At 49.2% G+C, this 22,334-nt stretch overlaps 8 protein-coding genes across 8 annotated transcripts; 4 read left to right on the top strand and 4 right to left on the bottom strand.

Moving 5' to 3' along the window:
* The first annotated feature begins 620 nt into the window (after positions 1-620).
* K444DRAFT_170579 (uncharacterized protein) lies at positions 621-2,096 on the top strand. Its single transcript, XM_024870731.1, has 3 exons — positions 621-825; positions 905-1,785; positions 1,836-2,096. Exons 2-3 carry the CDS (start codon positions 937-939, stop codon positions 1,902-1,904), a joined length of 918 nt encoding a protein of 305 aa, XP_024730313.1. The 5' UTR covers positions 621-825; positions 905-936; the 3' UTR covers positions 1,905-2,096.
* Positions 2,069-3,132, bottom strand: K444DRAFT_170600 (uncharacterized protein). The gene is made up of 2 exons (XM_024870733.1): positions 2,861-3,132; positions 2,069-2,773 (listed from the first exon to the last, which is right to left on the bottom strand). The coding sequence occupies exons 1-2, from the start codon at positions 3,039-3,041 to the stop codon at positions 2,298-2,300; spliced, it is 657 nt and encodes a 218-aa protein (XP_024730312.1). The 5' UTR covers positions 3,042-3,132; the 3' UTR covers positions 2,069-2,297.
* A 501-nt stretch (positions 3,133-3,633) lies between these two features.
* Positions 3,634-5,734, top strand: K444DRAFT_541681 (MFS general substrate transporter; the record flags this gene model as incomplete). The annotated part of the gene is made up of 7 exons (XM_024875815.1): positions 3,634-4,264; positions 4,355-4,386; positions 4,468-4,656; positions 4,727-4,854; positions 4,946-5,247; positions 5,313-5,419; positions 5,480-5,734. The coding sequence occupies 7 exons, from the start codon at positions 3,634-3,636 to the stop codon at positions 5,732-5,734; spliced, it is 1,644 nt and encodes a 547-aa protein (XP_024730311.1).
* Positions 5,599-7,889, bottom strand: K444DRAFT_170587 (uncharacterized protein). The gene is made up of 3 exons (XM_024870732.1): positions 7,259-7,889; positions 5,873-7,213; positions 5,599-5,805 (listed from the first exon to the last, which is right to left on the bottom strand). Exons 1-3 carry the CDS (start codon positions 7,533-7,535, stop codon positions 5,774-5,776), a joined length of 1,650 nt encoding a protein of 549 aa, XP_024730310.1. The 5' UTR covers positions 7,536-7,889; the 3' UTR covers positions 5,599-5,773.
* Positions 7,890-8,935: 1,046 nt separating this feature from the next.
* On the bottom strand, positions 8,936-12,587 carry K444DRAFT_646778 (uncharacterized protein; the record flags this gene model as incomplete). The annotated part of the gene is made up of 2 exons (XM_024885244.1): positions 8,936-11,976; positions 12,326-12,587. 2 exons carry the CDS (start codon positions 12,585-12,587, stop codon positions 8,936-8,938), a joined length of 3,303 nt encoding a protein of 1,100 aa, XP_024730309.1.
* A 2,301-nt stretch (positions 12,588-14,888) lies between these two features.
* On the top strand, positions 14,889-15,934 carry K444DRAFT_571698 (uncharacterized protein). Its single transcript, XM_024877324.1, has 3 exons — positions 14,889-15,003; positions 15,050-15,176; positions 15,226-15,934. Exons 1-3 carry the CDS (start codon positions 14,951-14,953, stop codon positions 15,472-15,474), a joined length of 429 nt encoding a protein of 142 aa, XP_024730308.1. The 5' UTR covers positions 14,889-14,950; the 3' UTR covers positions 15,475-15,934.
* Positions 15,935-16,829: 895 nt separating this feature from the next.
* On the bottom strand, positions 16,830-18,094 carry K444DRAFT_702374 (carbohydrate esterase family 3 protein). Its single transcript, XM_024888051.1, has 4 exons — positions 17,846-18,094; positions 17,420-17,793; positions 17,310-17,359; positions 16,830-17,250 (listed from the first exon to the last, which is right to left on the bottom strand). The coding sequence occupies exons 1-4, from the start codon at positions 17,990-17,992 to the stop codon at positions 17,111-17,113; spliced, it is 711 nt and encodes a 236-aa protein (XP_024730307.1). The 5' UTR covers positions 17,993-18,094; the 3' UTR covers positions 16,830-17,110.
* A 2,516-nt stretch (positions 18,095-20,610) lies between these two features.
* K444DRAFT_541541 (HET-domain-containing protein) lies at positions 20,611-21,249 on the top strand (the record flags this gene model as incomplete). The annotated part of the gene is made up of 1 exon (XM_024875802.1): positions 20,611-21,249. A coding segment is annotated over one exon (639 nt), but the record flags the coding sequence as incomplete, so codon positions are not given.
* Between the last annotated feature and the right edge of the window lie 1,085 nt (positions 21,250-22,334).

Below are 22,334 nucleotides of genomic sequence, written 5' to 3'. Positions count from 1 at the left end.
GGTAGGTGTACGCAAAGCTTTGAGGGATGCTCTTACAAGGATGATGTTGCGGAGCCAAAGTTAATCGTCCTGCAAGTCAAAACGAGGGGGCTGAAGTGTGTGTGGCTGAATCGACATGAGCCACATGCCATGCATCATGGCCCTCAGTCTCCCAGACTCTCTTCCAAATCAACCAGCAGTGATCCACCAACAGCGGCACGGGGCGCTGGCTCCTTGGACAAGCTAAGCAATGGCGACAGCAGTAAGTAATATGCGCAAACCTTTGTGGTCGAGACCGTCTACTTACGCTATTGAATCTAGATCGTCGAGTCGCGTACTTCAATCGACTTGAATCGACTGAAAGTCGAGGACGACGACCCGCAGGTTGTCGCCGCATACAGTGAGGAGCTGGAACGAAAAGGATTTAGCAATGTTGAAGAGGTTGTCAAGCAGTTGAGAAAAGCAGGGCCCCGTCTTCTTGATCGCAATCCGGCCTACACCCAGGTCCTGGCGTTCGTTATCCACTGGGAAGATATCGACGTTGCAGCCGTGACGGAGAGCGCGAACCTTATGAAGCAGACATTTCAAGGGAACTACGGATTTGAAGTCAAGGAAATCCTTCTCAAACGGACCATCAGACTCCGCACCCCCGACCTACAACTCCAGTCGGCAATCAGTAACCATCTGTACGAATTCCTGAATGAGGAGGGGGAGGGTTTGGTTATCATATATTACACTGGCCACGGCATCTTAAAGAACAAGAAGACGGAAAATGGCGACGATCTTCACTGCTTTTGGGCGGCAAGGAGTACCGGTCGAGATGTGCCGGAATTGGACTGGACGACGGTGCGTCGTAACTTGCAGGACATTCTTGCCTGCGATGTTCTGTTCATATTTGACTGCTGTCACGCTGAGGCCATGATAGACTTGAGATTTAGATGGAAGCGCCGATGTGAGATGCTCGCCGCGGCCGGCATCACGGAGGAGGCGGGAGCGGGCGATACTTCCTTCTCCAGGGCGGTGGTGATGGAGCTGAAAGAACGCACGAACCGCGTGGGCTTCCTGGCCTCAGAGATACGGACTTCACTTAGCAATCCAAAGAAGATGACCAGACTCGGTCTCAAGGCCACACCGCATCATGATCGGATGTCAAACCCACGCTTCGACTCTATGCGCCTTGGCCGCTTACGATCCGATGCGGACATCGAGTCGCAGATTTCGTCGATTACAATCGGCGAGATCAAGGCATCCACTACTGCTCGAATGCTGATCAAGATCCGCTTTGCCAACCCCTCCGCAGACCTGATCAAGGAGGAGATCGAAGCATGGCTGAGGAAAACACTTCCATCAAGCATCGAGGATATCGACTTTGCCGCCGTGAGAGAGGCGCAAGTTCATTCCCTCTTCGAAAGCGAGTCCAGCCTCGCTATATTCTCAGTGCCCTTGTGGGTCTGGGACTTGATTCCTCACTCACCCGCCTGTCAAGCACTGGGAATTATCCGATCTGGAGACCTGCTTAGACCAATGGTATCACCACCTATAGCCGTTCCAGTCCCAACGATATCCCGTTGCTCAAGCTTTGTTGCGCCTATAAACGTGGCAGAAATGTCAGGGGTCAAGGTCCGTCCTAGTCATCGAGCGAAAGTCACGGATATGTTTTCGCGCCTTGGGCCTCCGAGCAAGGGACTGGACCGGCTTGTATCTGACGAGCCGCGGCCAAGAGTCCTGTCGATGCAGGAGTATCTGGATGACGATGTTGATCGACAATGTGAACGGAGATTGAAGAGGCATCGGCTCGACCGAGAGGTATGTCATAGTAGCCTCATACTAGAAACTCTTGCTAAGTCCTATTTCAGGTGATAGATTTCAAATCCAAAGCATATTTTGCTGTTCCTCGCCGTGTCGAAGCTATTTCAAGTTATTAATTGGTATCATTACATTATTGTACCTTGCAATTGCTGTTACAACCAGATGGGTCGGAAGACCAACTGCTCAGGAAACGCGGGAGCCATTGCAAACCTCACGGTGACGCTCTCAGACTGAGAGCGCAGATCGAACTGCTCAGTAAAAAAAGCCTCTCACATGGTCCGCAGCGTTTCTGGTGAGGAGCCCGTCATATATAAGTGTGGTGTCTTTCTTGTACTGTACGGTCAAGAGCTAGGATAATGAAGATGAGCATCATCTCCTTAGGGGTCAAGAAATCCGCACCGGGAGGTTCAAAAAATATTGTGGAATTAGGAATATTACTCGGAACTGAGATCCGGACTGCGACATTGCATCAGAATAGTCGATGAGCAGGCGCCTCCAGCTACGGAAGACTACTTAACGTCCTCAAAAGCACACACCACATATTCTTTACCAAAGACCAACACTCTCTCTCCGATCTTCCAGGAAGCCTCGCCATCCAAGAGCTCACTCCCAGTACCTGCAAAGCTCGGCACACCTTCCACATCACCAATTGCATACTTCACTTTCCACCCATTTTCAGGGTCCCATTCCTCGCTCCTAGCGCCAAACTTACGCCCCTCTTCTTTACTCAAAGCCAAATACCCACCGCCTATCCTCCCAAGGAGCGTCTTCCCCGCCACACTTTGCAATATCCAGCCGTGTTCCGGCCCAGGACGAGGACAAAGCTTCCTCCACACTTCTTCGTACTCGGTGACCGCGATGCCCCTTTCCGCGCACGGCATGCTCCCAGTCTCAAGATCGTCGCCGTTTGGAAGAGGTGTAATTGTGCCTTCGTCTGGCTCGGATGAACCGAGCGAATCGATTATCTTGATCCAGCGGCATTGCACTGCATTATGTCGAGATTAGCTGGTAGTTCGGGCCAAAGAGATGGTTCGATTTGAGCCATGTCCATGGCTCGAAGTGAGTGGCTTACGCGGCTCCCTCGAGAGGATTTGGCGCTCTCCTGCCATTCCCCAGTCAATTGAGGTATCGGCTTTCAGCACGCGCAGGTCGAGGAAGAAGGCACCGACGTTGAAGACGAGAGTGTCTGTTGGTTCAGAAGGCGCCTCTGGGAGCCATCGCAGGCTGATTCTGGTTGAGATCTGGTGGGCCATGTTTGGGGATATTGGAGCAAAGTCACGAAGGATGGATGAAGAAGAGAGATTCGCCGATTCATCCTTTTCGCTTGAGGACACATGCCTGGGCCATTCTCATCCCGCGATGAAGAAAACCCTCTTGGGCGGAATCAGGATGGCATCTCTTGAAAATGCTTATTCGAGACTGGCGCGAATCAGCCTTACCTTTGCCCGCGATAAAATCTTGAAAGTACAGCTGAAGCGGGGAAGAGAAGTATCCATGTCCTACCTACTGTAGTCTCAGCGCTGTCGGAGGATGCGACGAGGAGTGGAGAGAAAAATGATTGGGTAGAGCATCCTTGCCGATCTCTTAGAGATTCCAAAGGCGGGTTAGCGCCCGCCTTCAACCCCATCCCTAGTGCCAACAATCCTTGGCTCCATCCCTGCAAAGTTTTCTCGTCAAATGAAACGGATCCAGAGCAACTCTGGAGAAAGATAAGTGTTGCTCCCTATTCTATATAAGACCTTGTTGCAATGACCTCTCTTCCAAAAGCCAGCAGCTCAAACTGTCTTTTGTTTCATCTTTTAAGAACAAGGACTCCCCAAGAACCCCTGAGTTCCACCTCTCACAATGTCCGAGAAGGCAGCCAAACAACTCGACCACGATCCAGAAAAGGGCGAGCCTCTTGCTCCAGTACGCACGCTTGATCCCAGAGGATCGATCATAAATATTGGGACTCTCAGACTCGATCCCGCCGGCAGTGCTCTTATTCCTCCTCCCACCAGCGACCCACTGGATCCTCTCAACTGGTCTCAGCCCCAAAAATACGCTTGCATCTCGATAGTCTGCTTCTTCTACTTCCTCTTCACCTACCAGACCACCGCACCAATCCCGTCATTCGCCTTATTGCAAGAGCAATTCCACGCCACCTACACCCAAGTGAACTGGACTTTTGCGATCCCGTCTCTTGGTCTGGCCCTGGGACCGCTGTTCTGCTCCGCCCTCGCAGACATCTACGGCAGAAGGATTGTCATCATCGGCGGAACTTGCATTGCGTTGGTGGCAAGTGGTTGCACCTCGATCCATGGGATAAGTCTTCATGGCTACATGATTGCGCGCTTCTTCCAGGGTTTCGGTGCGAGCCCTGCTGCGACGGTTGGGTTGAGCATCATCAATGATGTTTCCTTCGAGCATGAACAAGGCTTTAGGATTGGGCTTTGGGTTATGGCTATTGATCTAGGTGGACTGTGTGGTGGTTTCAGTGAGCTTCTATCTATTCTTCAGATTCCCTCTATCTTCTAGTTTATGACGGATCTGGATTAAAGAATGGAACTGACAATTCGCCAACTAGTCGGAGCTTTCATTGCCACGATTGATCAATACGTAGGTACACCAAAACGCACAGCATTTCCCTGGCACTCACTTCCTTCCTTGCTTCATCCTTTCTAACTTCAGCATCGGTAGTGGATCGCATACCACGTTACGATTCTGTTCGCAGCGCTATTGGCAGCAGAATGTTTGTTCCTCCCAGAGACCCTCTTTCCCCGCGCGCTAGTGCTGGCATCAGAGGAAGGAGCTCTAGGGAACCATAACCAAGAAGCCCTGTCCGCTGAAACCTCGAAAATCAAAAGAACAAAGGAGCTTGGATACTTGGTAAATCTTCCTCCCTTCCTCCTGTAACCTCTCGCAACATCCCGGAATTAGCTGACCAGGAGGGAAACAGAGTGTTAGAAAGATCCCTGGCGTGATCCACCCGAAGCCGTGGGACACCATCATCCGCGCTACGAAGATATTCGCCTACCCAACCGTCGTCATCAGCACCTTCTCGTTTGTCTTTTTTCAGTACTGGTGGTCAGTTACTTCCATCCATCCATCCATCTCGCTCGCTCGCTCGCTGGTTTCATGCATGGAACGATAACTCAATTCAACTAACTCATCACAGGATCTGCTCCCTCCTCACGATGGAGCCCGCAGCATACGCAACCTACAAACTGCAAGTCCAAGGTCTCTTCTTCCTCGGCCTCATCCTCGGGACCGTCATCGCCGAGGTCTTCTTCTCTGGACGACTGAGCGATTGGTTGGTAATGTTCCTCGCGAAGCGGAACAACGGTCAAAGGACTCCTGAGATGCGGTTGTGGATGGGTTATCCCGCTGCCGTGTTGTCGAGCTTGGGGTTGTTGATTTGGGGGCTGAGTATTGACAAAGAGTGGCATTGGATTACTGGGCAGATTGCGTTCTTCTTGTGTGAGTGGAGTGGAGTGGAGGATGAATATATGCATCGAAACGTGGCTGACGCGTGTAATGTACAGATGGCGCGGGCCTGCAGATTGGAAATACAGCGCTGTCGAGCTATATCGTCGACAGTTATTACGAACATGCCATGGATATCATCACCTTTTATACGGTTATCATCAACGTAAGTCTCGGATTCTCGAATCTTAATTTTGTGAATCGACTTCGCATGACATTATGCTAGCCTTCTGCCTTCGCGGAGCCGTGGTTCATAAATACTTGGGTTGAGTCGTCGGGTATGTTCATTCAGTCTTCTAATCTTTTTCTACACACCATGTCACTGACGCCTGGAAATAGGATATACCTGGTCCTTTGCCGTGCAAGCTATAATCTGCACCTTCGGCGTGATCCCAACCTATGTCATCCTCCAGAAGTTTGGCCCCAAGTGGCGAAAGCCAATGACGCTTGGAAAAGCCGAGACCACAGACTCCTTAGTTGAGTCCCTGTGATACTGTACCTAACACGCACTGCAAAACTCCTAGTATGGAATAAAATCACAGTTCTCCGCATCTGCATTTATCAGCTTAGCATATAATCCCCTAAACGGTAGCGTCAAAGCAAGTGATTTTCCACATACCTTCCCACCCGCTACCCCTCCCCCTCTCCCAGCCCTCCTCCAGAATTTCTAAACTCCTCCACACATTCCTCAACCTCAGACGACTCCCCAACCCCCTCATCGCTATCTTAACCCTCTCCCTCTCCTCACCCAGTGCCTCCTTCCCAGCAGCAAACAGCGGCATCGTGAGCACAATATACGGACTCAGCCCCTCGCGCGGCTTAATCCTATCCACGCACCCCAATATCCTCTCCACACAGCCTTGCACCCTCACATTCGCCCTCTCAAGCAGCATTACACTTCTGTAAATATGCAGAAGTGCAGCACACTGGTACGCCTCGTTGCAGAGATAGAAGTCCATTCTCACTTCCTCATCCAACTTCTCCTGTACGCCAGGGTAGAACGGCGGCGGATCCCGAGTCATCATGTCCAAGACGCGTAGTTCCAGGTTGCGGGCCTCGGTGGCGAGGTCCTCCTCCGAAAGATTAACATGGATGCGCATTGCCTCTGACTCTGATTCCAGCGCCAAAGGAGATTTTGAAGAGAGGATCCGTCGTTCCCACGCCGCGGCGCCGATCTCCTTGAACATGTCGACGAGATCGGTTGAGAAGCCAAAATAGTCGTCTAGGAAAACAGCGACTTCTTTCTTCTCATTAGCAGCGGAGAGAGGTGGATCTAGTGATGGTGTTGGTGATGTAGCGGGATGGAGATCCCCAGCTCGCAGGCCTTGCGGCGAGATGGCGGCAAGCGCTGAGATGGACGTGTACCATCGCTGCAACAGGCCCGTTTGGTTGTTTGGGTGGAAGGAGGTGGAGGCGGGCATGGGTGAGAGGGAGGAGAGGATGGCTGTTGCGCCTTCGAGGTGCAGACGCCAGGAGCGCGGGAGGTCGGCGCCGGAATGGATCTCGCACATGCAGAGCGTGAGGGCCGTTGCCAGCACGGCGTCTCGCATTTGGGGTTGTCGTTGAGCGGGGAGCAGCAGGTCCGAGCGGAGCTGAGTAACGGATGAGGCTTTGAGGTAGTCAATCTCACTGGGTTGCTGGAGTGTAGCGGCAGGGAGCGTGTAGAGTGAGTTTCTGTGGATTGCAGAGAGAGCCATGAGTGCAGAGAGCAGAGGGGGGTAGGAAATGGCCATTGGGAGGAGAAGTGAGTTGAATGATGTTTGAATGCCTGGGTAACATGAAGTTATTCTGGACGCTGACTGGGCAAAGTGGTGCAGGAGAAGCTGCTCCGTCGGATTGGTAGAGTCGAGAGGGGAGAGAGATCTGCTGAGTCTTTCAGACGTTGGCGGTGGTGGATGCCACATAATTGGAGACGTCTGCTTTGAGGAAGCAACGTAGACAAATGTCCCTGGCTCGGTTTCTAAGTATCACTTAGCCCAAGTTATTCCACTTGTTTAGTCCATACCGTATTTCTTGATATCTGAATTCCCTGTGTAGGATTTGAAAGCTCTCCCTCCCCATCGTAAATCAATCGTATAAGTGCAATTTTCACTCCCGCTCTCTTGACAGCGACCACAGGCAGGTCTCTGCTCATCACATTTCTGACGTCTCTTCTTGCATCTGGTACACGCACCCCGTGACCGGCTGTGTCTGGCTTTCGCCTTCAGCGGCTCGTCAACTGCCTCGGGCGAGGAATTTTCTTCCAGGACCGTCGGGCTCGCTGTCACCTGTCCTCCCGGCATGCTTCCAAAGCCAAGTGAGACTACATTGGGATTGTTGCTTTAGAGTGGAACATTGACAGCTCGCAATGGGTTCAGGAGGGGGTGGACAGAGTGAAGAGTGAGAGCCCGGAAACAGAGTTGCGATAAGAGAGCATCCATCTCTTAGAATTGCCAAATTGGGACTAAAAGGTTGACCTTGCAGTAGTTTGCCTCTTGGTCCACTTGGCTCCACTTTGCTCGCTTCCTTACCCCTGTCCTTCAACTCGCCCCCTGATTGCCAACATCAACTCTTCTCACTTCTACGAACCTAATTGTGGGTGTAATCCACCGCGAACGATCTTTCAATCCAATACTAGCACACTGTTTCAACGAGTTGCCACCTAACGACCCCGTTAGCTTCATCTCCCCCCCCCCCCCCCCCCCCCCCCCCCAGACACTGAAGGAAAGACTCACGACTCAAAGCCTGCTCAGACTTCCCCTGCTCCCTCCTCCTCCTTTCCTCCTCATCCTCCCTCCCTTTTCGCCTCTCCCACCTTTTCCAGTTCTCCTCCCTTGCAACCTTGCCATCTCACAACCAACCCACAACTTCTCAAGCTGCAAATCCAACAACTCCATCCTCCCAACATTAACCGAGCCCCCCGCCAAATTCATAGAAATGGAGGTAGAGCGTCGCGCACTCCCCATATACCGCACGTAACCCACTGCCAGCCTCCTAGCCTCCTCAACCCTGCCTTCCAACAACCTATGCAGCCACTACCACCCCTCGAACAACCCCGTAGCTTTATCCGATCGCAACCAGATCATGTCTCTTCTCAAATCTGTACAAATCGTTGTTGGTCGCTGGTTCCCTGGGCGATTTTCGTTTTCCGGGGTGGAATTGAAATCTTGCAGGGAACCAAGGGCTCCGGTTCGTGTCTCCAAGCTGACGGATAATAGAGGGCAAAGAGGGTGGGGAGAGGTACATGGAGACCATCTAAACCCGTCCGCTCCAACGATGACCTCGACACAGCGCCACAGCTCTACCCGAACAGCTCCAGCTCTCAGTTAACGAAACTTACTACGTTTTCAGACCTTCCAACAGAACTACGCCTGAAAATCTGGGACTTTGCTGTAGAGTCGAGAGGCCGAATTATAGGCATCTTCAAAAATTGCCATATTCAACATCACAAATATGATGATGCAAGGAGGGAAATATGACAGAGAGGAAGAATTAGAGTTGGTGACTCAGAATCGAAGCAATTCAGAACCAGATTGCAACTCGCATCTTTCAACTTCGGGAGTGGGGCCCACACTTGTAGCCCGTCCCCTTCTTAGTCCGCGGGTCGTGCAGATCCTTCCTCAAACGAATCCAGAGAACGATCAAGTCTAAATGTACAATCATTCTCATTAATGCAATTCCCGCTATGCTATGTTACCCCCCTTTACGGAATACAGAACTCAATCCAGCTCCCCAAATAATCCATCTGGTTTCCCTTCCCCTCACTGACTAGCTGCTTAACCTTCTTCTCAAACTCCTTGAGATCCAGTCTTCCCCAGCCGCCCATTGCCTCCGCCTGCTTCGAAGCAACCTCCAACTCCCAAAGCCTATACAACTTCTCTTGAGTTGGTGGCTTATCCTCTTGCAGGCCTCCTGCGTGCATTCTTGCCGTCAGTGTAGGCGTCAGTTTAGGCGCAGTTGTAGGTGAAGATGGAGGTGAGCCGCGCTCCGAAGGCTCAGGGTCGGAGAAGGTGAGGTTCCGAGCTTCTCGTTCCTCGCGGGTGAGGGGCAGGAATCCAACGGGTCGAATCCACTCGAGTGATTCGGGGGCAGAGTTTGGGCGGAATTGAGGGAGTGTCGGGTCGCGGCAGGAAGGGGTTGGTGAGTCCGGACTTGAGGTTGGGGGTGTAGCCTGGGGAGGAGTAGATTGTGGGGATGTTGGATCGCGATCGTCGTCGTAAGGAGCGATGATAGAGAGCGCTTCGGCCGGTGATGTTGGGGATTGGACATGAGGTGCAGATCCGGGGACTTCCTGACTTCCAGATCCCTCGCTGATGGGAACTCGAGGTTCTTCTCGTGCATGCCGGGGTGATCTTGGTGCAGCCTCGAGCTCGGAAATATTTGCATCAGTGGCAACCTCGTATCCTGAAGCAGCGAGGAGCTCCTCTAACGGCCGTTCTCGAACTTGCTCAACTTCTACTTCGGGAAAACTGGTCCATACAGGCGTAGTGAAAGCATCTGCAGGAGGAGAGACCGTTTCTGTCGTCTTCGTCTCTTCAAGTTGCTTTTTCAATGCCCATTGCACGAAAGCAGGCTCTGCGAGTAAATGTTTATACTTTTCACGATCCGTCTTGAGTGCCGCTGCTTCCACAGCTAGATCTTCCTTCTCCTGGAAAAGAAGATCTAGCAGCTCGTTGAAAGCTTGTTGCGTAACTTGGTACAGGATCTCCTTTCCAGCATCTTTCTCAGCATCTGGGATTTCCATGCCGCCCCATCGCTCAGGAACGCTTCTCGAAGAAGTGGAAGGATTTGACCGAGTATCGAAATCGTCCATATCCTCTGCGAATCGAACTTTTGATGACGACCTTGAATGAATAGTCGGTCGCGATGACTTTGAGCTTTCACCAGCAATACCAGTATGGGCTAAAATATCATCGTCTTCTTTCCAGTCAGCCGGAGGTACTGCACCATCTTCTTCATCCGTGTAAAAATGTCGTCTTTGCCATCGATCATAGACTTCTCGTTGTGCACGTTCTCTGTAAACAGCAACAGAGGTTACCGCTCGCCGATTCGATTTTCTGACATCTTCCACGCGAGCGCCAGGGCCCTCGATTGCTTCAGCATCTTCATCTCTGATTGTGACAAAGTTTGGGGGCCAAGTATGATCAGATTCTGGCCCTGATTGAGATTCTCCATCAGATTCCTCGCTAGATGTTTCGTCACTATCGTCCATATTCCGTGCGGCCCTGAGCGCTGGATGGGCATTTGAGTCACGGCGATCATTCGGTAACCGGTCAGAAACGATACTTCTGACCCTCTGAAGATTCCTGAGAACCTCTGGCATCTGCTCCACAGTCTCCGGAGGGTTTAGCATCGCGTCCCAATAACCGGTGCTATTCCGATGCCTATCTCTGTCCCAATGGCTCCTACTCATCCGAGGAGCGTCTCTCCTGAAAACATCTTCCCGATTTCCTGTATCATTACTACTTTCATTCATTACTCCTTTTCCATCAACGATTTCCACTTCGCCATTGGCTGCAGCAAGTTTCCCTTCTCGAATGCGATGTTCTGGTGCACCGGGATATCTTCCGTCCTGTCCAAAGGCACTACTGAGAGGCTGCCGGCTGTTGACGAGTTTGTGCACATCCGTACTGCTCATCTGCTGCTCTTCTATTCCTTCCAACATGTCTCTATGCATCTGTCGATAGAGAACATAGTAGGAGCGGAACATCCGGAGGAAATCTTTCCTGTCAACGTAGCCATCCCCATCAATATCATACCCCTCGAATATTCTGTTCCATTTGTCTTTCTTCTTTCGATACGCGATTGCATGGAGGAATTCTGGGAAGCCAATGAGATCGTCCTTGTTCGTATCGTAGAATGCAAACATTCTGTCGAATATCAGGCTGGGAGCCGCGTGTCTGTATCCTCCTGACGGGACCAAACAACGCTCGAACGTCTTCCGGTCCATCGCCAAATTGATATCATCCGGGTCATCTCTCCAATCTGTATTCGCCATAAACGTCCATTGCTCCCAATATGCGTCCAGCTCCGGCCTCTCGAATCCAGTCTCTCGTGAGAGCTTTGTGGTAATTTCCTTGGGCAGAACCCTCACCACGTTATCCGGATCCCCCGAATACCACACGGGCTGGATATGTCTTGGTCTAAACGACGGCGCTGGTACTTTGATCTTGTAAAAGATATGTGTCTTAATATGTAGACCTTGTGATTCGCAGGTTTCACACAGGTCGTAGTCTGCGCAGTTCGCACATCGATATCTCACGCCCCTGATGGGAACCACTCCACAGCTATTGCACGCACATCCCCTATGAACATATGCATTCCGTCTCGTAGCATCTTCCGAGACTCGAAATAGTAGCTGGACGACATTTTGGCCATTGCGCTGGTATGACTGCGGGAGGTTCCCCCATCCGTATTCCTCCTGAAATCCCTGGTCATCCACCACCGTCTCCCCATCCGTCAGTGTCCTTGCAACGATATGTCCTTCTCCATCGTTCTCAACTTGGTCGTCTACGAATGTAGACGAGGAGCCGTCGTCTGGGTTCGCGCCCGTGTTCCGTCTTCGGCGGCGGTAGACGGCATTGCTTCGATGAAGGCCGGCGCCTTGTTGAACTTCGGCATCGTCGGCATCGCCATAGTCTACTTCGAAGAAGTAATAGCCAGCACATGCAGCGGCGACCGTTGCGAGGATGAGGACTGCTGCCCTGGGTCTCGAGAGCAGGCTCGAGGCTGCGGAGGATGAGGCTGACATCGAGAATGAATCCAAAGCTTAAGGCTACCGGAGTGTATGCCGCCTTGGGGCGATCATTTCCATCGCCTCATGTGTAATGGCAAGTTGAATGGGACAATGGAAGAGTTGGCGATGGTGATGTGTTTGGGGAGGTCTGTTGTCGAGGAATTATTTTGGAAGTCGCGTAGAAATCGCGGCAGGCGCCACTTTCTGTCATCCCTCAGCCTTCTCGCCACCAGTCGTCTTCATTATCAACACAACCTTCCTAACATCGAAACAGAAACAACCTGCCAATCAGCCTCCATTATGCGGTACAGACTCGGATCCTTAATCTGATTTCCAAGTGAGAAATGGGGAGGGCACCCGAGACCAAGCACGCCTGCATATGCTCGGAGATCAACTGCTCTCTGTTTTGCTCCAGAGGTCCCAGCATCAGAGGCAGCGAGTTGCTCACATCTTCGCCATCATTCTGCGCAATTATGGAAATGGCATTTTGTTCTCTTACCATATTAATGTCCTGCTCCTGCGATGGTTGCCCGATGAAGGGACTTCCCATTCTCGATCTCATCATCTGCTTAGCATCCTCGTTGGGATGTTTTGCACGTGTGGTCCTTTTAGCCAGCATCTGGAGTTGTTCCTTCTTGGATACGTCTTGCTATCCACCCTGGCTAATGCGAGGGAAACAGATCGTGATTGAGCACGTCATGTCCACGAGAATTGGATTCGTTCCGATCACGAGACCTGATGCTTTTTGGCGCAAGTGCAGCCGATCACGATTGACATTTTTGCCAGCTATCTCGTCGACACTGTTACCAGCCTCCTTTTTTTGGTCTGCAATCTTCTGTAGTGGTTTAGGGCGATGTATCGTGTATGAATATGTTCCTGCGGCCTTATCAATGCGTTTCATTCATCCTTCACGTTCGCCTTGCGTCGTCATCTTACATAAAACCTCTATGCAGTGGCCAGATATTTCCCTTTTTTAAGTTCCGATTCACAGAACCTTTTAAGCTCCAATTTGTTGGACTATAGTCCAAATAAAACTTACTTCATGACAGCCTTGGCCATGGAGTCTCAAAGCGCAGTCCCGCAGATTCTTGGACTCGGAAGGCTAGACATCCGTCTTCCACCCACCACCAAGCTTCTCGCCATTCTAAGTCCTCACATCACGACCAGTTGCAGTTTCAAAAATCAGGGGACATAGAGCTTGGTTTGGTGACTAACTCGCTAACCTGGGAACATCTGGCCTCTACCTCGTCCTTCTGGAAGCAAAGATCATTGGGGACTCTACAAGGGCACATACGATGCCTGAACGGTCATTCGGAACCGACAAGTTTGAAGCTTTGACCAGACGTAACATGAAGCAGCAGTGAAATCGTACGATTCTGGTGTCTGGTGTTAATGGTGTCAATGAGACACAATAACTGTTTTTACTTTATGACAGCCCAAATTGTGCGATCGTTTGGCAACCCTAATTGGGAACTCCCGATGCACCCGCTCTTTACTTACTTGCGTAGTACTAGTAGACTTAGTCTACACCTGTTTCTGACAACCTGACCGACACTTCCAAGTTGACTGATCCAAGATGCGCAGATATCTCAAGGACGGATGACAGTCTATCACAAATTCCAGCCCATTTTTTCATGCCGTGATCGTCCTGGCCTGGTCCCGAACAAAACACCATATCACGGTCGGATGATACGGCCCACTCATTAAAGTAAAATTAGGACTGACCCCAAAGGACCTCAACGAGCGATTCGAACGTGCTCAATAGTTTTGCAACGATATGGTTCATACCAACTGCCAACAAGCCAGGTAATCTGTGAGATCATGCGTAACGGCACCGAACTTGTCACCGAAACAACACCCATTCGAGGACCATAATCGAGGAACTTGGCACGATTGTGGACGGGAACCGAACAAAATGAGGAGAGCGCTTCTGAAACAAAGGCGTCGATTCTGTCAAGTGCAGCCGACAAGATGATTTGATTGGCAATTCGGGAGGAAGAGGGACACCCGAAATGGGACACAGATGCAATCCAGAGTTGACTTTCGAAGGTACATTGGAACATCGATCGAGCTACAGACAGCGGCCGCGTTGTTTCTCTTAAGAGGCGATCTTTATCAAAAGTCAAACCCGCCGCATCTGGAAGTCATCTGGACCCCTCGGTTGGCGGTGCATGACCTCTGAGCCGCAAAAACTCCCGAGCAAGCGAGGCGCAACCATTCGAGGTTTGTTCTTATGTTTCGCCCAACCAAAACTTCATTTTCATTCTTCCCAAGTCGTCGGGCGTTCATTCGATCTCAGACGTCCTGCGCGGAATTGGCGAATCCATTCTCATTTCGCAGCAAGGTTCAATCCCACATCAATCGTTGCCGGTTTCTAAGATGATACTCCGCTGTCGTCCGATATCTAATCTGCGTCTAGTCTGATGCCCTTTGCTCCAATCCGGCCATCCTCCGCGTTATGGTTCTCGAGGAATCACCCGAAACCCCCTGCAAATCGTTGGAGTTTGATCAAATTCGCCCTATTCCACGGGACGATACGCCTAATCTTCTCCGCCCCAAAAGCTTGGCCACTGCACCAGGCACTTTGCAGGTTGCATGTCATGCCATTGCTATTAATGAACCCTTCATAGCGGTGCAGAAAGTTTTCATACCAACACACGGTTGGTTGGTCTGATCTGTATTAACCAGGCGGCAGGATTCGCAGGAGTGCAACTCTATGCTGTGACAGCTGCCAAGATGAAAGGCATGAGCACTTGATAGAGTTGTATATAACTTTGGGTCGTTCCTCCCGCACATCTTGTTCTCATCGCCGTACGACTTCCTCGCTCTCCCCAAAATACATTCACTTTTAGTTCTGTGAACTATACATTCTTTACATTCCTTAAAGACATTCAAACCCTTCAGGCCGGCCCAACATTTTGCCAACTTTCACTTTCAATATCCCTTCTAGTTGCTTCACATTTTCGAACATCGGTCCTTATCATGTATACCCGAACCGTTCTTCTCTCTGTCCTGGTGGCTATCGCTGAAGCTCGGTAAGTGTACTGTCATGTCGTCGATAGCCGTGACTAACGAATAGAGCTTTGGCCAAGAACAAATTCCCATCTCAGCTATCTCCTCTGATCCAGGTGGTTCCTCCGGTCAAGAGCAAACCCTCACTGGCCAGCCCATTTCAATACTTCTCGGTGCCGCCAATCCATGCGCCAAGGTAAGCCATCACTCTCCCGGAGGAATCAACAAAGCTGACACTCTACAAGCTCACACAAGCCGACTTGATTCTTTCTGAATTTGGCGACGGCGCGCTAGAGGCCGCAGAGCAGAACTTCAACAGCTTCAATATCGATATCCCATCCATCTGCAGCGATCCAACCCTCCCAACCTCTGAGGCTCTTCGCGGTATCACCCCTCCAATTGATCCGGGAGTCCTCGGCTCAGACATTGCCAATGCCCTCTCCGCTTCCTCAAAGACCGCCCCATTGAACACAGTCGGTCTCTCTGTCGCTTAAGTCTTGGTCGCCAATGGCTTCTCCAATTTCACGGCCGAAGATGGTATTTGACCAGTGCGCCTTCGAGCCCAAGTCAACAACTTCTATGAGCCAATCAACATATCTTGGTCGTGATAGAATTCCTTTCTGGATGGACACATCGCCCCTGCTGGCTGGTTGGTCAAAACACCCTCAAATGTGACATTTGTGAAGGCAAACAATACCGGACCTGGCTATGTCCCTGCATCAAGAATCACTCAGGTTCAAATCGCTACAGACTTCTGTAAGAAGCTCTTCGACAGCCTCCAGCAGTACGTAAAAAGTAATCATTTGAGTAATTGCTTTACTACTTGCACTACTACTCTAGCGGCGCTCGGTGGCAAGGTCGCTCAAACTGCTGATGATTGGAACACGCAGCTTGGGTTCGCGGGTACCAACTTGAATCCTGATAATGCGCCTCAGGCTGGGTTGGTTGGCCATGACTAATGAGTTTCATTCTACTTTCATTCAGGTTTGAGATGTATCTGTATCAGTGCGTTGTACTTGTGCGAGGGTTTCTTGTTTTTCTTTTTTTCTTTTTTTCTTTTTTTCTTTTTTTCTTTTTTTCTTGACTGTCGACTATGATAGGAATAATGAGTGGTAGGGTGGCGAGGCGATGGTTCGATGGAGTTTGTATTAATATGTGTTAATTTTTGGTGAGCGTGGTCGTAGCATCGGTGGTGTTGGGCTTGGCAATAAATTTTTTTTTGGCGCATGGATTCTGATGATGTGAATCAAATCGTCTATTAACCATACATTCCTCAATTCTGCCCGTCTGTTACTATTAACACACTTATGAGGAATGCTATTCATCGTCCTTGAGATTGAAGGAGGCGGTTCGAAGCAGGGACTGACCCCCTTTTGTCGCAGGAAAGCAGATCACGTGGTGGCCCTGGCTCACAAGGCTGCTGAAAGGTGTGGAATGGGCCAACTGAATCCATTCGTATGTATTTGGACTATAATATATCACCACAGTCAGAGCTGCTTTTTAGAATGCCATCGGAGCCGCAAAGGTTGTCAGCGTCGTCCACTATCCCATGAAACTGTGCTAGAAAGTTTTGGCTATTTCCAAAACCCACCCTCAACACTTGAAAGGTTTGAACCACTCATTTATTTTATTTTATTTTTATATTTTTTTGGGATAAGTGTGATTAGAAGATAAGAGAGACACTGTTGAAATGAGGTTGAAAATTTTAAAAGATCAGTGAAAGGCTTACTTACTATTTGAAGTTTTCCGGTCAGAATTTGGGAGGCAGCGACAGCCAGGAAGTTCACCACATCACCCGGCAAGACTTTGAAATTTTTTATGGAGACTCGAACTAGATGTCTTGCTCCATAAAAAAATATTTTAAAACATCGTTCCCCCACCAAAGCAACGAAAAGAATAAATAAAGCAAGATCTCGGCTATCTATATGGGCATGCCAAGCAATTTAGAGAGCAAAGGATCGCACGTAGAAACCAGGATGCCCACGAACCACTCGAGAGATGCAAGGATAACTCAAGTCGTCGAACACACCGTCTGAACCAAACTTCACCCAAGCCTCATCTGCGCTTCAAGCAAAAAAGTTGGAAGAAGATGCCGGCGAGGCCCACCTAATCGCCGCATCCGAGAGTAGCCTATTTGACCATTGAAATACCCAACAGTGTTACAACGCGTTGTATTATTAGGTCCAAGGGATCGTTCACGGTGTCCGAGAGACCAGGCACTGCGTTTGGCGGTGTTAGCCATCCTTGTGTATGAGTAAGTTGTATGCCCTCTAAAGTAATTTAGCCCTATTTCAAGACTTGAACGTGTCTCTGGAAGCCAGGTACTTACCGTTCCAAACAGTTGCCATCTTCAGATATTCTGCGTCGGTAGGATGGAGTCTGTAATCTTGTTAACTGGTGAAGGGGTACTGCTGGTGTACTACCGTTGGCAAGACTTACCCATCATCGGCATGGATATCGGCTGTGCTGAACCAAGATGAAGAGAAGTCAACATAGAGTATCTTCTTTCCTTGACGCTGGCGTTGTTGGACAACCCCGGGGATGTTGCCGTTATAAATCTGGGTCCTCGCGTTGATCGTAGGGTCGATTCTTGGCAGGAGTGTAGATGCAATTATCGTTACGCCTGAGATAGAATCAAAGAGCTTATCAATGATGGTAGCTAATCGAAGATGGGCGGTGGAAGTAGCAGCAGCATCGTCGACTGTCATGTCATTCGAACCGACGTGTAGTAGGACGACGTTGGGTTGAGAAGGGATGGAGTAGTCGGTTGTGTGGAACGTCTGGGCAATAACGTAGCCTGGCCATCCTCCATTCTAGAATGGAAAGTCAGCATCGTTGTATAATTTGTTGCCGTGAGAGAATTACGTCGTTATCAATCATTGCTCCAGTTTTCTTGCTGCCAATCATATTCACTCGGGCGTCATCAGCAATAAGTTGCCTACGCAGGCCATCGCGAAATCCGTTCCCGTCTGTGGACCGATAGCCGTTAACGATCGAGCCGCCAAGGGGCATATTCTGAACTGGAGGTTGTTCCAACTGAATGCAAGGCGTGACACAGGAACTTCAGGCACAGCGAGGATGTTTGTGGTATTGGACCCCGAAAACTGTAATGCGGAGGCTGGAAACTTGGTAAATGATAGTCTAAGGATGTGATTGCATACATACTAATCAGTAAGAGCCAGAAGGCGACGCCAAGCGAAACACCACGCATGATGAAGCGAGGTTTATGGAGTCAGTGCTGGGTCGTCTTTGGTCAGAGGGGCTTAAAAAAGCTGTGTAACATCCAAACTCGTTTCGTGGTTTTGGAGGTGAGCTTTGAAGGCGGAGTCGGCTTATTAGACTATTCACCACAGATATGATAGCTGGACAGATGTGTTCTGGTTCAACAACGAATTATCCTATTCACGAATGGGCATATGATCTTCGAGGAAGTTACCCTATTCTTAGCTGGCACCTTAATTTGCGAATGGCATACGCCATTCATTCCGAAAATAAACGCTGCGGGGCGCTGCGTTTTTTTCTGCTGGTGCACGTGACCAGCATGTGCCACACGCAAATAGTCATATATTCCTCACTGGCATAGCCCATACGCGAATAGCTATATTCCCCACTGGCATAACCCATTTGGGAATAGCCATATATTCCTTACTGGCATAGCCCATTGGGGAATAGCACATCTAGGATATATTTTAGAAAGGCAATATAAAGATTAATAATAAAGGAAGTAAGGAGACTACTTAATAGGCAATTAATTAGCAAGCAATTAATTAAGTATACAAGATCCTTATTAGTTAGCCCTCCCCCACTACCCAAATTTTCTGAACAAGGGGCAATCTCCTTAAAAACGCTGCCGCGAGCAGCAGTGTTTATTTTACCTCGCGAATAGTAAATCTCGGTTTTCACAAGGCAAAAAAAAAAAAAAACGCTGCTGCCAGCGGCAGCGTTTTCAATAGCAGGGTAGTAGCAGTTTTTATTATAATTTGAGAGAAATTGCCTGCAACAATGTATTTCTTTAAACAGAGAATAAGGAGCTACTATCAGTATATTATACTATAACTCTATTAATTTCCTTTATAAGAAAAATGCTCGTCATTGTTGTACTAATTAATTAAAGGGGCATTGCAACCAGGCGCATGCTTCACTCGGGCAGTAAGAGATGGGCGAGCTAGGTGCATTAGGGGCTAAGGTGCAGCAATTTTTTTTTTTTTTTTTTTTGCGGTGATAATCTTACATTCGTGAATTGGAAGCAATTCGGGACTAAACCAGAACAAATGTAGTTCCGGATTCACTTCAGTGACCTCATCCTCTCATTAAGAGTGGCATTCTTCTTCCGTGATGCTAACAAATGTTCCTAAAATCCTGCTGATCTACTAAGCCATACCACTGTAACCTCTCAATCATCAGATACAAAAATCTACAAAAATTACCCATGTGCTCCCAAGGAATAGATGAATTCAGTTGGCGTCACAGAGGCAAAGAGAGATACCAAGACGGAGCAAATCCTGCTAGCGGATAGAGATCCACACTGCGAGGTCTCATATTAGGATTCCAAAGTACTGAAAAGCTCACATACTGAGAGACGGGGTTGGAACCATCAGCATTATTTTCTCAAATAGCCAACCTCGCAGGCAAATGCCACCCCGATCAAATAAAGAAAATGAGCCGAGAAATTTGTCCCAGCCCCTGGCTATGGGTCTTACTCTTGAATCGTATTCCTGTTAATGACTGTATTCCGATTTAGAGCTACGCCAAGCATGCCGCTTGTGCAATCACAAAGTATCCCAGGTTATTTTAAAAAGGCTTTCCGTCACATGCCGTACATTGAGAAGGCCACTCTCTTTCTCTTCAATCGCTCAAGGAGAACGATTCCTCCCTTTTGTGAATTTGGAGGTCTCATTCGTCTCTGGAGTTGAAGTTTTGGGATGGTTGGTCAATTTCGCTAAGTGAAAAGGGGCAACTTGTTACGGGATAAGTAAGCGAGGTAGAAAATAGGGGCTACGAGTTATATGCAGTGCATCCTCTATATCCTAGGAATATGAGTGCAGTGAACCATTGAATGCATTTATTGAAGGTAATATGTATTTTCCACCTCCTGGCCTGGTACAAGCTCCAATATGCTGTATGTGATTTGTTATTCTGCACTATAGTCTCCACCGCCAAAAGCGAGCCTCCTCGAAAATCAAGGCCCGTAAGAACTGAGTTAAAAATAAAATAATAACGGATTAATATCAAAGCCTCTAATTCGGGACCATCTACTCACAGAAATCTAGGGATTAAAGCAGAAGCCCGGAAAACAAGCGAGGCGCATGATTCAGCCTAGCTCTTCTAAAGGTCTAATAATTCTACTATTCCTGAGTCAGAAACAAATTACAATATAAGACCAATATTCCATGTACGTGATGCTTTTCTTATTTTGTAATGTAATGAAAGACGATAAAAATATAAGGTGTCACGAAGCAGCCACTGCCAAGGCGGAGCTGAAGGATCACTAATCAGAATAGCGCGTGGAGGAGCATTAGTGGTTGGGTTTTGGCAATAGCGCTCAAAAAGCAAAATTACCCCACCGCATACAAGACTTTTGCAGGGCTGAGATCTACATTTACCTTGAACTCACATCTGTTTCTTTCAAAATGACTGGCCAGTCTGACTATCATAAGGACCAGGCTGGTCAAAAGGCCGAATTAACGAAGGCAATCCAAGAAGGTCTGGCGAAGGAAGCCCTAGAAATATATGGATCACATCCTCCACTTGACGCTTCGAAGAAACAAATCCGTTTGTTATCAGTATACGACAACATGGATCCAAGTTCATTACTGACTGGAGAACTTCACGTCGCCAACTTGGACACTGATTACACGGCATTGTCGTACGTCTGGGGGGACTGGCACAATCGACGTCCAATTCGAATCAACGGCGTTGACACCACCATCACAGCTAGCTTAGAGATTGCCCTAAACCGGCTTCGGGCAGAAAAGAAGGCCACCAGTATCTGGATTGATGCCATCTGCATCAATCAGACAGACAGTACAGAAAAGAGTTACCAAGTGCAGATGATGGGTGACATCTATCTACATGCGAACTTATGGACATTTTTATGGTTGGGTGAAGCGGAGAATCACAGCGACGAGGCCATGAAGTTGTTATCTATAGTTGATAAACCCTATTTCGACGACTACGACCCCGAGATCCCGTCGCTGGCATTGGAGGGCCTCGGACATCTGCTCAAGAGAGATTGGTGGAAGAGAATGTGGGTAATTCAAGAGATGATGCTTTCGCCGAATGCAATAGTGAAATGTGGAGCCGAAGAGGTCAAATTCGAAAGGTTCGTTGTCTTCAGGAATCTTCACTGGGATGCCGAAAATGCGGATAGGGAACGATTCAGGCCGCTTCGCAGCCTTTGGAGAGAGTGTCCGTTTACATCTATGTTTGAGTATCATCGGAGAAGATGGCTTGGCGGACATTTAGGGTTGTGGCTGATGGATGTGGCCCTGTTTCAAAGTTTGCACCTGAGGGACAAAGTTTACGCGCTTTTGGGGTTGATCGCAGAAGAGACCCGGAATCAGATCACTGTCGAGTATGACCCGGCCGCCAAATCCGACCGAATGGTCTTACTTGAAGCAACGAGACTTTGCTTTCTCGAGGGAGGGTTGTTGCATTTACATCAAGGACAGGTTGAGAAAGATACTTCTTTTGGGCTGCCATCGTGGTGTCCTGATTGGAACTCAAAAGCATTATTCCAATCCTTTATTGGGTTCGGATTCTCACCATACCCAATGAAGAGCTTTTTTCGGCCGCCTACCGAGAAATGGCTCTTTGGACGAGATCGAGAAGAAAAGCCCGAGTTCATGTTTTCAAAAGACAAGGAAATACTTTTCCTGCATGGATTTGTTGTGGACACGGTTGATTTTGTTGATGGAGTTGGGACTGAGGAAACACCTGAAGTGCCTGTATACACTGGAGATGACCTTGAGGTGAGCGCACTGCGCAGGGCTGAACGACTCGATGCAACCAAGAAAGCCTCTTTGCGATGGATGGAGCACGTGCGTAACTCCAAATCAAAAGCTTATGCCGCCTCCAATGGTGGTTATGAAGAAGCATTCTCCAGAACCGTAGCTGCGAACAGAACAATCAATGGAGAAGAGCTCGGCGACAACGTCAAAGCCGCCTTTGATACTTGGGTTGATCGAGAAAAGATTTCTGATGGTGCTTCGAATCTGAAACCAGAGTCTGCCAAGAGAGTCCAAGATTACAGTAATTCGGTTGTGAGTCGGTGCGCAAAGCGGACCTTTATAACCACCACGACTGGATATTTTGGACTGGCACCGCAGAAAACAAAGGTAGGAGATTTGGCCTG

This window comes from Hyaloscypha bicolor (genome assembly GCF_002865645.1).
Source record: "Hyaloscypha bicolor E unplaced genomic scaffold K444scaffold_153, whole genome shotgun sequence".
In the NCBI taxonomy this organism is placed as follows: Eukaryota; Fungi; Ascomycota; class Leotiomycetes; order Helotiales; family Hyaloscyphaceae; genus Hyaloscypha; species Hyaloscypha bicolor.
Note: the sequence above shows the minus strand (reverse complement) of the source record. Positions and strands in the feature narration are given on the sequence as shown.

Excerpts from the sequence above, each read along its gene's own strand:
- K444DRAFT_571698 (XM_024877324.1), top strand. The coding sequence starts at position 14,951 with ATGTATACCCGAACCGTTCTTCTCTCTGTCCTGGTGGCTATCGCTGAA. Across the intron at positions 15,004-15,049 it reads GTGGCTATCGCTGAAGCTCG|CTTTGGCCAAGAACAAATTC; the intron begins GTAAGTGTACTG and ends TAACGAATAGAG. Across the intron at positions 15,177-15,225 it reads CCGCCAATCCATGCGCCAAG|CTCACACAAGCCGACTTGAT; the intron begins GTAAGCCATCAC and ends ACACTCTACAAG.
- K444DRAFT_702374 (XM_024888051.1), bottom strand. The coding sequence starts at position 17,992 with ATGCCCCTTGGCGGCTCGATCGTTAACGGCTATCGGTCCACAGACGGG. Across the intron at positions 17,794-17,845 it reads GAGCAATGATTGATAACGAC|AATGGAGGATGGCCAGGCTA; the intron begins GTAATTCTCTCA and ends TTTCCATTCTAG. Across the intron at positions 17,360-17,419 it reads GATATCCATGCCGATGATGG|ACTCCATCCTACCGACGCAG; the intron begins GTAAGTCTTGCC and ends ACAAGATTACAG.
- K444DRAFT_170587 (XM_024870732.1), bottom strand. The coding sequence starts at position 7,535 with ATGCCGGGAGGACAGGTGACAGCGAGCCCGACGGTCCTGGAAGAAAAT. Across the intron at positions 7,214-7,258 it reads TTCAGATATCAAGAAATACG|AAACCGAGCCAGGGACATTT; the intron begins GTATGGACTAAA and ends AGTGATACTTAG. Across the intron at positions 5,806-5,872 it reads GAGGGGTAGCGGGTGGGAAG|ATGCGGAGAACTGTGATTTT; the intron begins GTATGTGGAAAA and ends TGATAAATGCAG.
- K444DRAFT_170600 (XM_024870733.1), bottom strand. The coding sequence starts at position 3,041 with ATGGCCCACCAGATCTCAACCAGAATCAGCCTGCGATGGCTCCCAGAG. Across the intron at positions 2,774-2,860 it reads AATCCTCTCGAGGGAGCCGC|TGCAATGCCGCTGGATCAAG; the intron begins GTAAGCCACTCA and ends GACATAATGCAG.
- K444DRAFT_170579 (XM_024870731.1), top strand. The coding sequence starts at position 937 with ATGCTCGCCGCGGCCGGCATCACGGAGGAGGCGGGAGCGGGCGATACT. Across the intron at positions 1,786-1,835 it reads GGCATCGGCTCGACCGAGAG|GTGATAGATTTCAAATCCAA; the intron begins GTATGTCATAGT and ends GTCCTATTTCAG.